General features: G+C 34.5%; 1 protein-coding gene across 1 annotated transcript; it reads left to right on the top strand.

Moving 5' to 3' along the window:
• Window positions 1-242: 242 nt before the first annotated feature.
• Window positions 243-2803, top strand: LOC113361086. The gene is made up of 2 exons (XM_026604453.1): window positions 243-1007; window positions 2576-2803. Exons 1-2 carry the CDS (start codon window positions 321-323, stop codon window positions 2729-2731), a joined length of 843 nt encoding a protein of 280 aa, XP_026460238.1. The 5' UTR covers window positions 243-320; the 3' UTR covers window positions 2732-2803.
• The last annotated feature ends 13327 nt before the right edge of the window (window positions 2804-16130 follow it).

The raw sequence follows: 16130 nt of genomic DNA, 5'->3' as shown, positions 1-16130 counted from the left end.
GCCAAAGGACCCTAGAATGCAATCTTTGAAGGCATCTCGGCACCATTTTGTTATCCTTGCCTAGAGGACAATAGCACATGGTCTGCTCCTAAAACATTTACTATTATATCTTTAATATATTCAATTCCCCCTTCCAAACTGTACACCGTATCTTATTTATGGCCAGGTGTGGGGTATTTCCCTACTATATAGTATATACACCACCACATTTATACAAGCACAATACCCTACTCCCATATATATATAACCAAGACAACAACAATCAAACCCCCCATCAACAACCACTGCAAAAAACCTGTTAGAGCTACTAGACAACAACAATGGAGTCCAAACCGAAAACCAGAACCGCGCAAAATCTCTACACCACAAGCGGTGGCAACGCGATCGGAATCATCGATAACCAGGTAAACGTTGCAGCAACTCCTGCTGCGAAAGTTCGAAAACCAGTAACCACGCGTATTTGGAATACACTGAGCAGGAAATCAAGTAAACCGCCGCAACATAAACAAGAGGTGTCCGTGTCGATCGATGAGTTTAGGAAGAATACTGTAATGGCCGCGTTGCCACCAGTACTACCAACGTTGCCGGAGGAGAAGGATAAAGAAATGATCGTAATCGAGGCAAGGAAGTCAGTATCTGATGTGGAAATCATCAAGCCGGCGAAGAAGTCGACATCGGAAATATTGCAAGAAGAAATGATCCAACAAGGGAGGAAATCAACGTCGCATATAGATATGATATTTGAGCCAGCAAGGAAATCAGTGTCGCGGATTGAGAAGTTAGAGCCGGCAAGGAAATCAGTATCACATATTGATATTCAGGCGAGGAAATCAGTTTCACATATAGAGATGAATAATGTTAAATCAGTGGCTTCGTTTCTGAATGTTAAAGTGGTTGCCGTCGATATGCCGGGATTTATGCAAGTCCATTGTTTCCGGTGTGCCAGAAGAACTTACGACGGTTTAGACAGTTTTAGCGCTAAGCACATGGCTTATAACATGAAAAAGGTACTACTGTCAAACTTAAACCTTAATCAAAGTAGTTAAGTTCTTTTTTTTTTTTCTTTAATCAAGTTTTTTTTACTAGGAGTACTAATTATGGATAGTATATATCCACTAGACCACTACCACCATCCACACAAAAAGAAATTTATTTTTCTTGTTTTTGTTCAGTTTTTGAGCATTTAATGCTATTTGATAGTGAGTTTTAGATCTACAACCCTCGTTTGTTAGAGTAATTATGATACCTACACTTATTTCAACTGCACAAACATTATAAGTTTATAACCCTTCCTGGATTTCATATTTTTTCCACCGGCAACCAAGAAGATGACGTTTTAAGTTGGCTGTGTAAGTTATCTGATTTTTTCAGGACGCTATTTTAAGTTGGTTGTACGAGATACAACATTGTTTTCAGTTAGTATCACTGCAACCTTAGAACCTGTTTAGCAACCAGATTTTGAAATTGTATTTCAGTCTAAAATCTAGTTAATAAAATTGTTCTTTGCAATTCAACTTAATTAAGTTAAAAAAGATTACTTCTTAAGTAATATCCAGATAGTTTGTTAGTTTTTACCGTTAATAGACAGATGTACCACTACATGGCCAAGGAATTTTCCGCAGTAGGCCTACAACAATTGTAAACATTAACATCCATAACATGTTGGTCAAACGTTTGAACAACAAAAACACTCTTATCAGAGATGCCAGAATGCCAGTAATGATATAGATCCATACAACTGCAGCATTTACGGGTTTAATACTATTACTGTCACTGACCATGGCCATGCCGATATTATTATAGCAGTAAAACACTGCATGCTCGTTATTCATCAGAAAACAGACCGTTATTAGCAGTAAATTGTACTAATAATGTGGGTAGTGTCAGAATTAACTAGTGCTGCCTACTGCATAACCATTATCCCACTAGTAGTACACTGCAACGGTCGTATGAAGTGGAATAATAATGCTTGTGTTGTTTTTCTGGAGGTAATTAAAATTCTGGGTGGTCAAAGGGTGTTTGCAAGAAAACGGAGTTTAGTTATGCGTCAGAAATAAGAATCAGTCCATGTGATGAACAACATTGCAAGGGAATATACAATGCTAGTTGTTGATTGAATTTGTGCATGATCTAGTTTACTAATGGCATGTCGATCTCTAGGTAAGACTTAGTTTAGAGATGCGGTGCCATGTGATCCCATTGTTGTTTGAACTTTGAACCCATCCAAGTGACATATTTATTACAAAAATTAAATGAAAAAACAATTCATTTAATTTAATTTACTACACATGGAGAGATGTTCTCATTTTTTATTTTATTTTTGGAGTTTCCGATTCTAAATGAACCGGCCGTGCAGCTTGTTGCCCATTTTGTTCACTTAAATGATCTTGGAGATGTAGTTTCCTACTCATTTGTCCGTTTTTACTACGTCCGTCTCAGAAAAAGTGATATCTCTTTTCTCAGTTGACCTAAGATATAAGGAGTAATTTCTTTTTTTTTTCTATCGTCAACACATAGTGCGTGTAAAAAAGAAAAGGTTCGAGGTTCTTATTATTAGTGTTTTTGGATTTTGCAGGAGTTTGATAGGGTATATGGACCGGCTTGGCATTGCATAGTTGGCTCAAGTTTCGGGTCGTTTGTGACACATTCAACTGGTTTTTTCTTGTATTTTTCTATTGAGAAAATTTTTATTTTAATTTTCAAGACAAAAATTCAAAAAGCATTAAAATGATTATATAATCATGTTGATTATGTAGCTCAAGAAAACAAAGAAGAAAGTAATGGTACATGGTTCAGTTTAAAAGTTTCGGGTGTAATTTGGCTTTTCCGGACTCTTTTTTGTTCCTGTCTGGAAATTACCTTGCGTCAAAATTCCCACCGGTATTGATCAATATCATCTGAAAACATTTAACTTGAACCTCCAAATAGAGCCGAAGTCACAAACATTTTTGGGACCAACATTCTTTTTCCAGGCGGATATATGTGCTTTCTCATTGTTTTATGTTGTCCAGTGATAGAGTCAGGATCGAAAATGAAACCTATTTTGAGGCAAACTGAATTTTTTTGAGGCATACTAAATAATGTCAAAATAGGGTCACTAAATAAAAAACAACATCACCCCTTATCCATCCTTTTTGATAATGGCATAACTACCCTTACATAATAAGTATTAATGATTATGATTAGATTTGATTAGCTAGGAATTTTAAGGATTGATTAAAAATTAAATTATTAGTGGTGAATTAGTAGAAAATAAAATTTATGTGAGAGAGTTGGGGTTTTTGAGAGGAAGAAGAAGAAGTGAAAAAAAACTTGGATTTTGAATTTTGAGATTTTAGTGATTAGAAGTGACCAAAATGTGTGATTCAAATCAGAGGTAGATTATATACGAGGTCTAATTTCTTTTTGTAAGTTGAATCTGTCAAAAAATTGAATTTTTAAAACCCAGATCTACTGACCAGATGAACAGTTCGGCTGATAACTTTTCAGCCGAACATCCATTTTTTGAAAATATACTTAGGTTCGGCTGACAAGTTATCAGCCGAACCTAGTTATATTTTCAAAAAACTGAGGTTCGGTTGAAAAGTTATCAGCCGAACTTCACTCTGTAATTGACGAATTTAGGTTCCGCTAATTCAAACAAAATCTAGCAAACTCGCATTAGCCGAACATAGTGTTTCTCTAAATCATACACTAGGTTCAGCTCAAAATTGATACTCCAAGATCAGCCGAACTGATCTTCTGAAAACACGAATTTCATCTTTGAAATTATATTCTATCGATCAAACAAAATAAAATCAATCAAAAACAAGATGGGTTTGTTACATATACATTCTAAAATACAACTAAGAGCAATTGAGATTTGGATTTCGCACTCCAACATCGCTCACTTCGATTCGTGTTTGCTTTGTTTGATTAATTTCTTGATTGAATTGGAGTCCAAGATATTTAAGCTTAAAATTTATTTTGATTTTTAATTTTAGGTTTTTGAGGATAAGGGCACTCTAATAATTTAAATTGTTTAAGAATATATGGATAATTGAAGTACCTTTAGACACCTCTTATAAACCCAACCTAGATGGTATAACGAATGAATATGCCTCAAAAAAAAAAATTGAGTAAGCCTGAAAACAGATTTCTTGAAGATAGGAACAAATAAAAAAATGTGAAATCCGGGAACAATAAATAATCCACTTTATTTTGTTATCTTGTGAAGATGTCGACCAACCTGCTTCTTCTGCCCTCGCTTCCACGTTAAGTTTGCATCTTAATATTCCCATATATATATTCTAATAATCTTCTTATTGCCGAAACATGTTCTTGAAAACCATACGACAAGATGAAATCAAGGCACACCATCAATGATTAACTCACTGCGGATCTGGATTTGAATGTGGGGAATGGGACTAGGATCCAAATACTTTTGGTGAACTTTGACCAAAACTAACTAGGTCCAAGACCAAGGTCACCACCCATGACCCATGCAAGAAGTAAAGTGTAAAGAATCCAATTCTTTCTGTTGCCGGCACTTGGTCGCACATGACATGTCTCCCATTTTGTAAAAGGGCAATCTCGTTCAGAAGAGATCAAACCAAATGTCCAAATAACAATTTGTTTTGTCTATTTGACATGCCTGGAGTAGTCTATATTTGCACGTCACTCATAACTCTTGGGAGAAAAAGAAGCATTCCACGAATGCAAAAATGAGCCCAGGTTATACCGACAGGCGACAGATGACTCACCAGTGTAGTAAAGTTTGGTAACCGTTGCTGGGATTTGTACCATCTTTGGGGTCCTCCTGTGAAGGGATGGGAGGTCAGTAGGTCACTAACCAGTGCCGATGCAAAGTGGGCCGTTTAGTCTTTTCAAAATGGGCCTGTTACTCTTTTGGCTTGTGTTTTTAAGCTTGTGTTGTCTGTACTTTGTTGTTTGTTTGTTCTTTGGTGCTCATCTTCTAAAAGATTTTGTCATTACAAAATTGGTGATGTTATCACTTACAAAAATATTGCTAAACCCTCATTTTTTATGTGTAAAAACTAAAAAGGGAGAAAAATATCACAGCTTTTAAATTACCGTTTTGGGTTCAAGATTTTCAAGTCAGGGAATTTTACTATAAGGATTTTTTTCCTTAAGACTGTGTTCCAAGAAAATAAATTCCTTGATTAAAAAAATATTGTTTGGTTGAGGTAGTTAAATTCGATTGTAATTCAAAGTTACGGTATCACTTAAATACCTTCATATTTTGAAATTCTAATACCTAAACTAAAACAGTCTGAAAATTTAAATTTCAAAGTTCATTATTTGTTAGTATTTTTTACGAGTAAAGTTGTAATATATTACCAAAACAACACACGGCAAAGAACCGAAAGAAACAAAGAAAAGAAGAAGAAAAAACAAGAATGTTGTAATGATATCACCCAGGACAGGTTTTCTAATATGAGTAATAGACAACAAATTTACGTTCATGCTGCCTACTATGGTAGCACTGTTACCTTCATTTTTACTCTTAATATTATTTAGCAAAATAGCTTGATCTAGAAATGCAGACATATTATCTCTCCAATTGCTAAAAAGAGTATATTTTCTTGCCTCCAAAGTGTTAGAGCATTGCTCGGTCGAACTCGCATACGTTGCTATCTCAAGCATGTTTGTCAATATTAGTGATCAAAACTATAAGTCTTGATTTCTAGTTTATTATAGCTAAGTCTCGGACTAGGATAGAAAGTGTAGTTGAGCTCAAGGACTTCATGGCGATTCGTCATACAAGTAGAAGAACTACTCAAGGAACCGATGGAACTTCGCGACAAAAAGGTATGTGAAGACTTGAACTTATCTATCACTCAAAAGTCTATCTACTCTATCTCCTACTCTATGAGACAAGAAGTCGTATGTTATATATATAAACTTTGATTATACAAAGTTGGTATTTCAATCCGAGTATACCTCGCATATCTATATCTCAAAATATGAGTTGGTAAGCTTTTCGCTTTAACCAAGTTTATCTTTACCATGTGACGAAAGTCATGATATGTTTCAATCATCTTGAAAATTGCTTTGACGATAAATGGTGTAACAACTGTATAACGTCCTCTAAGAATGTTTCAATGATTGAAATGAAATTTAGATTACATAACCAATGGTGGACATAAGCATTGTTGTGGAAACACATTTATGTATAAGTCCTATTCCTTGAACCAAAGTTTGCGAACTTTGTTGATCAAGAGAATCGGAAGAATGGCGTGAGCCAAGTCCGCGAACTCAGTCCGCGAACTGCCGAAGTTCTCAAACCGAGAATTTCTGCTGGAGTTGACAAACTACTTGCGTGAAACTAAGTCCGCGAACCGGCGAAGTTCTCATACCCGATAATTTTTGCTGGAGTTTGTAAACTCTGCCCGGTAACTTAAGTCCACGAACCTAGTCTGCGAACTTGAGAAGGTTATATATCTGAAGATGATTTCTGAACTTAAATTTAAAAATACTAAGGAATGCAGTTTGCAAACCGTGGCTATAAAATTTCATGAACTGATTCAAGTGAATCAAATCATCTTTGCTTCAATTTTGTCTTGTTTAGTACATGAGATTTCCTTTCAATTGAACAACTCCCTAACTAGTTCATTTGAAGTCATTTGTACTAGTTATGGTGAAGAAGAACATGGTTGATATGAAATGCTCATATGGCTAACCATTTGGTTAACTATTGTTGAACCAACAAGTGCATACGTTTGGGTACAGTTAACAAACCTAGAAGCGTGCATTGTCAAGTGTGTGTAACAAGCTAAGTTTTCGATCTAACGGTTGAGAAATATTAGCTTGAATCTAAATCAGGTTTTCATCTAACGGTGGATATTGATTGCTTTGTTACCAATGTAACTTAATAGCAAACCCTGATTTGAAAGACTATATAAAGGAGACATCTAGTATTGTGCAAAACTAATCCCCACACCTCACATGTGATACTAGTTTTCGTGCTAGAGTCGATTCTCCTTTAACCTTTGGTTTTCTTCTTCCAAAACTAGGTTAACGACTTAAAGACTTCCTTAGGGTTGTGAAGCCAGACCGGTACTATTTTTATCGTAGTTATGTGATTTGATCTTGCATCTTCTATCGTACGAGTACAATCAGATTGATTGGATTGAGATTGATATCTACGATAGGCAAGATATAAAAAGTAATCAAAAACATCTTCTTCTCATTGTTTGTGATTCCGCAACATCTTGTTTATCTACCATACGATTAAGATTATTGTGAGGTGATTGATAACTCTAGGATGTTCTTCGGGAATATAAGACCGGATTATCAATTGGTTCATGTTCACCTTGATTATTATCAAAAGACGGAACAAAACCTTTTAGGGTTTATCTGTGGGATACAGATTGATCCTTTGATAGACTTGTCTGTGTGAGACAGATTTGTTTATTGTCAAAGCCTACGATTTTTGGTCGTAGCAACTCTTAGTTGTGGGTGAGATCAACTAAGGGAATCAAGTGCGCAGTATCCTGCTGAGATCAGAGGCGTAGGGAGTACAACTGTACCTTGGATCAGTGGGAGACTGATTGGGGTTCAACTACAGTCCAGGCTGAAGTTAACTTGGAGTAGGCTAGTGTCTGTAGCGGCTTAATACAGTGTGTGTTCAATCTGGACTAGGTCCCGGGGTTTTTCTGCATTTGGGGTTTCCTCGTTAACAAAATTCTGGTGTCTGTGTTATTTCTATTTCCGCATTATATTATTTTATCTTTATAATTGAAATAATACAGGTTGTGCGTTGTAGATCATCAATTAGAATCTCCAACCTTTGGTTGTTGATTTTCATTGAGTGATCCTTGGATATTGGTCTTTGGTACCATCCAAGTTATTCCTTGTTTTGATTAAAAACTCGCTGATTTCTATTAGCTCGAGTAAATCAAAACAAGAGAGAGATATTAACTCCTTGATATACTTTAATCTTGATTGAGTCTGACTGTCTAGTTGATTCTCTAGCAAAGTATATTGGAGTTAGTCCATACAGATTTCTAAGCGAAATATTGGGTGGTATTGTTAGACCCCCGCTTTTTCACAAATCTAGTCTGTTAGCAACATAATTACAAGTTCTATGAGTGAACTTAAACCCCAAAAATTTATTGGATTCTTCTGAGATATTCACAGCTTCCTTCACTATTGTTTCGTTTTTCCAGTCCATCATAGTCTCTTTCCCTTAAATGAACCTTACTGTTCTTTCACAGTCTTCTTCTAACAAGAAATTCTTTATTCCTTCATCTCTGGCCCATTAGCTCCTTGAAGAATATCTAAAGCTTCAATTTTTTCTAGACATGAAGCTTTGAATATTCCTGATTTACGTCATTTCCCATCTCATGTATCAATCCTTATGATTAGACCAAAGACATTATTAAGAGTATGCGAAATCCATATGAATCATAATTTAATGTATAAAAATTTATGTCATGAGATTTCTGTGGAAATTCATGTTTCAAACTGAACACATCACAACGCGAGTTCTGGTTTAAATTTCCAGAATGACTACACCAGAAATTCAGACATCTCTGAATAGCAATAGAATCCTGTAAAGAATAAGTCATTTTATCTTGAAAGATTCTAGTGCATGTTTCCTTCCGTATGAACCAACACTTAGTTGCGCAACAACCTTATTGTTACTTCCTGCATACCACAAATCATAATGCTCTTTGAAAGTGATCTTTCCTACATTAGTACTAACCCCACCAGAAAAAGGTGGCAACATCCATATTGATTTAGCAAATCAACAATTAAAAAAATGATGTAATGATTTAATACTATTGTTACAGTATGTGTATTTGTTATCTATGTCAGGTACATAACAGCTTAAGATCTGCCTGATTGGTAATGTGTCATTTAAACACTTCCATAAAAACGGTTTGATTCTTTGAGGTAACTCTGTTTTCCAGAATTTCCTCTAGAACACCTCTTTTTCCTTATTACATATATGTATTCCACATAATTTATTGTTCAAGGATTTCACAGTAAAAATATCATTCTTGGTCACGTCCCATCTTAGGTATCATTCAGATCCGTGAATATTTAATATTCAGAATAGATTGTGCAATAAGGAAAGTATCAATGATGACGTCTTGGTTCCACTTACTTGTATCAGGGTTAATCAAGTATGATACAAATGTTAACATGTTGTTCTTTTTATAACAGATTTGATCTAGAGTAATATCTAGATCAGGTATCCATTGATCAGTCCATAAGTTTATCGACTGACCGTCCCAAATTCCCAACACATATATTCATGAATAAACTTAACTCCCTGCCAAATATATTTCCACATCCAAGAAGATTTAGAAGGTTAATTCAATGAAAAAATAGACTTATTTCTGAAATAATTTTCTTTGAAAAGCTTCACCCACCAAGAGTTTGGTTGTGAAATAATTCTCTAGGAAATTCTAGCAATCATTGCATGATTCATTTTGTCAGCTTCTTTAAACACCAAACTCCCATACTTATAGGTTTGCATAAGAATTTCCAAGCTTTTATATAAGGCCCTTTTAAATTAGCTTTTTTACCTCACCAAAAGTCTATATGAATGAAGTTAGTTTTGCCAGTTATTTTCTTTGGAAGTTTAAAATATCTCATCTGGTGGACAAGCATGCTCGTAGTACTGATTTATTGAGAATCAGTTTACTTGATTGGCTAAGAATTTTGATCTTCTAACCTTTCACCTTTTCTTCCATTTTACTAACAATTGCATTAAAAGTTTTCAGTTTTGATTTTTCAGTAAAAAGAGGTACCCCCATATAAGAATCTTTGATGTCAATTCTTTTTATTTTCAAACAACTTTGACATCATTCTTTTTAATTTTGGCTGAGTTATTTAACTAATTTTTTTCCTGATTTGTTAAAATTGACCATTTGACCAAAAACCAGACTGATTTTATGCAAAATATTCAAAAGGTTTTTACAACTTTACAAATTTTCCTTAGTAAATATCAGACAATCATCTGCGAAAAAAGGATCTGATACTGGGTTGTTATTTTTACTAATTTATATTCCCTGAATCTCTTTAGACTCTTCCTTAGCAATAAAGAATCTGAAAAAAAAACTTCTTTAGCAATAAGGAATCTGGAAAAGATTTCTATGCAAATAAGAAATAGATAAGAGATAGTGGATCATTAATATAAAACCAGTTGTTACGCAACATTCGAATTGCAAATTACACAAGCATATTGAAGCATTCCAGTTTTTATACAACATTCCATTTTCAAAATACACAAACCTATTGAAGTATTGCAGTTTACAATCTTGAAAAAGGTTTCTTGCTAAACTATTTCAGAAATAAAATTAAACATTATGTGCTCATCACTACATAATCAAAAATTCCAGAATCCTAGATATGAATCACCAAACCACCCAGATTTTACTTAAATTAAATATTTAACTTAGCGAATCCCTGATAACAAAAACCATGAATTCTTTCCAAAAGAAGTAAGTCATTGTGAACAAAACCAGATATAAAACAGACTAGAACCATAATCAACTAAACACAACTCCTAAAGCTCAACATTGGATTACTACCTGTTAAAGCATTGCTCGGTCGAACTCACAAGGTTTGTTATATCAAGCTTGTTGTCAAATTTAGTTGTCAAAACTATATTTTGATTTATATTTTACAATTAGTTAAGTGTCGGATTATGATAAAAGTGTAGTTAAGAAACGGATATCACGGCAGTCATCATTGCATTCTACCGTTTATAGGCGAAGATCAACCGAATATTTTGAGAACTTCTTCAACAAAAGGTAAGTGAAGGCTGAACCACCTATTTCTTAGGTTATATTCATCTTTCTATCTATGAGACGTCGTCGCGCAACTAATTAGACTATCTTCAACATATCAAGAATTTTGAGTCAAGTTTATCTTATAATTAGTTCTAAAAATATATATGACTAAGCTTAATGAACATTTGTTCATACATGATGAATTTCGGTTAAGAACAATTTCTTGTTCGTAATCTGAATTGTGATTCAAGATTACCATTCTAAAATAGCCTGGAACAGTGATATGTCTCATTAATGTTATTTGGGAATGTTTCGAATTGATCTAGAGAGAAATATAGAACTACTGACACTAGTAGAAAAATGATGATCCGTAACATTTAAAAACTGTTACTGTATTATTTCCGTAACAATTTTAGTTTTTTCTGCGGTGTTACTAAAGCCCCCGTTACGAAAAGTTTATAAAACCTGTTACGGAAAGGCTATTGAAAAATGACTCATAAATTCTAAAACTATTACTGTTGGTAGTTTTCAGTAACACTTTATAAAATATATGTTACTGAATAATTTCTACTGTAACTATTTTACATAAAACTGTTACCATTAGCAGTTTATTGTAACATGTTTGGGAACAAACTGTTGCGATTGTTTGAGTAACCATAATAGTTTTTATTGAAACTGTCATAAAAACTGACAGTTTTTACTGACTACCATCACCTCCACCACTAGCGCCACCACTACCTCCACCACCAGCACTGGCACAACCATCAACACTAGCTTCTCCACAACCGTCACCACCATGTCCCCCGCGTCCACTACCATGAGTTGGTCTTCTTGGACATGAAATATAAATTCTATAAAAGTACACTTCACAAGATTCGACCTTGAGACCTATTGCATTAATTATAACTCTTGAACCACTCTTCCATGTTTTCCTTTTGTTTAATGTTATCCAAATAAAATATTTACTCTCATTAGATAGTAAACTATACCTCCACCACCTTCGTCGTCACACCACGCAACTACAACACAATTTATATTTTTAATATTCCTACATATTTTACAACTTGTTTATTATTTTGTATTATATTCGATTTTTTCTCAAACCCTAGGTAACCATCAGTACGAGCCATGGCTAGCTCTTGTGCTTAGAACTAAATCAAGATGTTAAATTAATTTCAGTCCATAAGTAGTTATTTTTTTGAACCCGATACCCAAAAACTAGTTATACAAATAAATAATTTACAGAAATGTCACGATAATGTCAAGTATGGTAACATATTAAACATGTTGCAGTAACATAGATATATAGTAACATTTAGTTTAAAAAACGTTACGATAATGCAACTATGGTGACATATTAAATATGTTAAGGTAACATAGGTATATAATAACAGTTGGTTTAAAGAACTCTAACGATAATGTCGACATACGAAATATGTTACAGTAACATGGGTATATAGTAACACTTACTATAAAAACAGTTACAATATACAACCTGGATGACATTATGTAACAGTTCTTACTAAAAGTGTTACTGTTATTTAACTATCTAACATTTAGTAACAGGCATTTTACGAACTGTTACTTTATAAAAGTTTGAACTGTTACTAAATGTCACTTTTCTACTAGTGTGAAAATTTGGATACATGACAATATGTATACCAGTTTCACAAACTGGGAAAATTGTTATAGGTCCGGAGCCATAGTACATGTACTCAGTACGGGTACCTGCGTAGCTATAGTTCGGCAGCGACTTAGCGGTACGCATACCCGGTATCTATACCACAAAAAGTTTGTGAACTCGTGAACCTGGAATGGTACGCATACCTAGTATGCATACCGTAAAAGAACTGTTGGTTCTGAAACCGGTGTGGTATCCATACCTGGTACGCAAACCGAAAAAGTTATGTGGGTACACATACGCGGTACATGTACCATGACAAATATAGTCACGAACAAGGTTGGAATACACGTACTTATCCTATCGAATATTTCTAGATGCACATAAAAATAAAATCTGTGAGATAATTAACATTTGAATAAATCTTTAAGAACATTATATAGACATGATTTATCACATTATAACCTATGGTTGTGACTCAAACTTAAAAATCTTAAGTGTTTATGAAAATGATTAAGCTTATAGTTCAATCGGCTAGTTTCGGCTAACCGTTTATGAACATTGTCTTTGTACACGGTTCGGTTACGGTTCATCCTAACCAGAGTGTATATAGTGATATGTCAATCACATTTCAAAGTTTCATCTAGCGGTGGATATTTTTTGCTTGGTTCAAAAGCTATCTTAGATTAAACTTAAAGCAACCCATGTTTTGAAAGTCTATAAAAGGGGAACCTCAAACGACTGGGATCTTTGAAACCCGACACTACTTTTGCGTGTCCTAGTTATAAACTAGAGTCGTCCTCTTCCTAAAACCCTTTTAGTGTTTACGACTAAAAAGACTCCATAGGGATTCGTGAAGCCAGGTCCAGTTATCTTTTATATTGATAGCTCGAGTATCCTTGTTTGATTGTGGATCTTGCTCCATCAATCAAGATAGATAGAAATCACAAAGTTTTCCGCGTCTCAGACTTTGTTGATTCCACAAGTTTAATACTTGTGAGGTGAATAATAACATAGGATGCTCTTCGGGAAGCATAAGTCCAGATTTTGAGGTTAGCTAGACTTTGTCAATTGCTATGAAGTTCCAGTCTCACCCTTATCTATGATCAAAAAGGAAATCACACAAATAGGCTTATCTGAGGGAGGAAGATTGGTTTAAAGTCTTCAATTGAGTTAAAGCAACTCTTAGATTGTAAAGGACGTCAGCTAAGGGAATCAATTGCACGGGGTCCTGCTGGGACTCAAGAGGCGTAAGGAGCGCGACTGTAACTGAATTGGTGTGAGGATTTAATTCGGTCTCAACTACATTCCAGTACGAAGTTAATTGGTAATAGGCTAGTGTCTGTAGCGGCTTAATACAATTTTGTGTTCAATCTGGACTAGGTCCAGGGGTTTTTCTGCATTTGCGGTTTCCTCGTTAACAAAGTTTCTGGTGTCTGTGTTATTTCTTTTTGCGCATTATATTCTTTATCTTTATAATTGAAATATCACAGATTGTACGTTAATCAATCAAAGTAGATACATCCATCCCTGTTTGTTGGATACGATTTGATTGATTCTTGGATATTGATTTTTGAGATCGTCCAAGAACTCTCACACGTAAATCAGGTTCACGGACTTGCCTCTGTAAACTTTCTGATTGTGAGAGAAAGATATATAACTCTAAATATTATTCCTTCATTGAGATTCATTAAGTTTAACTCTTGGAATTGAATTATAGTTTGTCCATACAGGTTTCCTAAGAAAAAGTTGGTGGTGTATTTTGGTACCCCCACGTTTTCACTACCTTCTCTTTTGTTGATCATATCCCCATTATCTCCCATTCATGTTTTCGGTGTTCCAAAAATATTGAAATATACGATCAATAATTTTATTAGGAGGGACAACTTTGATATTTTATGTTAATGAATTTCGATTATGCAGGATAGTGATTCTTTTAAAGTCTCGAACAAGTGCAGAAAATGAACATTTTAAGGGAATTGGATTATTTGAGAATCCGGTTATGGATTCCAAAATCATGTTTGTTCATGGAATTGAATTCCTGGGTCTTGATTTTCCTGAACCAAACACGTTGTACGTATTTAGATTTAATATGTTTTATATACTTGGAAACCTCTTTTGAGGCATTTGTTTAATAACTATTGTATATTATATGATTTTTTTATTTTCAAAATTTTAGTTATTGCATCATTGTTTTGGCGCATTCTTATGGATATATTAATCCACTTTGGATAGGAATTAAAAGCTTATCATCCAGTTTATTTGAAAACCACTATAAATAATCAGATTTTTCTTATTTTAGTTCAGCTTTTGTCTTTCTATGAAACTACCGGTTCATTTAAAAAATAATGAACTAGGAAGGTAGAAACAAATCCAGCTCGAAGCATGGGTGTGCAACTACTGGTTCTTTGTATGAAACCCAAGTGTCTCTCATGTCTAATATTTTTAAAAAAATTTTGGGCCCAAGCCTATTCATGTGTAATTGCACACCAACGCGAAGAACTTGCCAATCGTTAGATGAGATAAACTTTTAGTGGGATAAAAATGGAGACCATAAAGATATACGGAAATGATAAACAACCCGAGTGAGAAATTCCGAACCGGATCACCGACTGAAATAAAAAGTACGAACCCCACTTTTACACACACCAATTCCAATGCTAAGCATGTAAGAGGGACCGTTAGATTACTTTTCGGGAGATTTTTCGGTGGGAAAACTCGGTGAGTGTAGCAGCTCCCAAAAATATAACTAAAGTTCAATTAGTAAGCCAAAAGCAAAACGATGCTTGGCTGCTATGATACTTGAGGTAGGATGGCAGTTCAGTAACTTTTCCAGCCCGTACTCTCACATGGCAATTGATTAATCAATGGTACCAAAATTTATATAAAATAAAATATTTTCAATTTGTGATACACGGATTTTGATATCTTCTCGATAAACCAATACCCCCACTAGTGGAGTGTTTCTATTCTCAAGAGAGAAGCATTTCCAAAATAAAATGGCTTGCACTACCGCCTTACTCCTCTTAGATAAAAAAGACCGGTAAATATGTGGACGGGTTTAAGAAAAAAGTTTGGGAAACATTGAGATAAACAGGAAAGTATTTTTAATCTAGTAACATCACAATTTTATTGATTTACAAAAAAATTTCATTTAACAAATATTTTTATATTTATTGTGATATTATCACAGTAGATAAAAAATGCTTTAGCAGCGTGAGCAAAATTTTTTCCCCAGACAAATACCACTCAAAGGGTAGGAAATGAACACATCAAAATATAATGGGTTTGCAAGGAGGAAAACCCCAACCAAGCAAATTGCACTATCCATGAGGTGATAGATAGTGACACTACCAGCTGGAATAAACATTTCTTTAAAAAAATCACAAAAAATAACCAATATTTAACTAGGTTAAAACCAAACTGATTTTTGACTGGAATTTAGCTAGTGAAAGCAAAATTGAAAGTCAAAAGTGTCTCTTTCATAATAATAAACATCCACACAGCAAATGGGTAGAGACTGGGCAAGAGATTTTTGTCTCTAAAATGGGAGAGTGGCTCCAATTCTTCCACACGTATAAATCATACTTACCCCAAAGGAGTTGGTTAAATTTCTCAAATAGGTGATGGATATGTCGTTATAAATGCGTGATTACCGACTCTATAGGCGCCATGTAATGGTTCTAGCCTAGGACTAGCTCTACTCCAAAGAATTCCCAAAAATCCAACCAAAAACGATCAAGAATAAAGAAATACCGGTA

The sequence above is a fragment of the Papaver somniferum genome, chromosome 3 (assembly GCF_003573695.1).
Source record: "Papaver somniferum cultivar HN1 chromosome 3, ASM357369v1, whole genome shotgun sequence".
Taxonomy (NCBI): Eukaryota; Viridiplantae; Streptophyta; class Magnoliopsida; order Ranunculales; family Papaveraceae; genus Papaver; species Papaver somniferum.
Note: the sequence above shows the minus strand (reverse complement) of the source record. Positions and strands in the feature narration are given on the sequence as shown.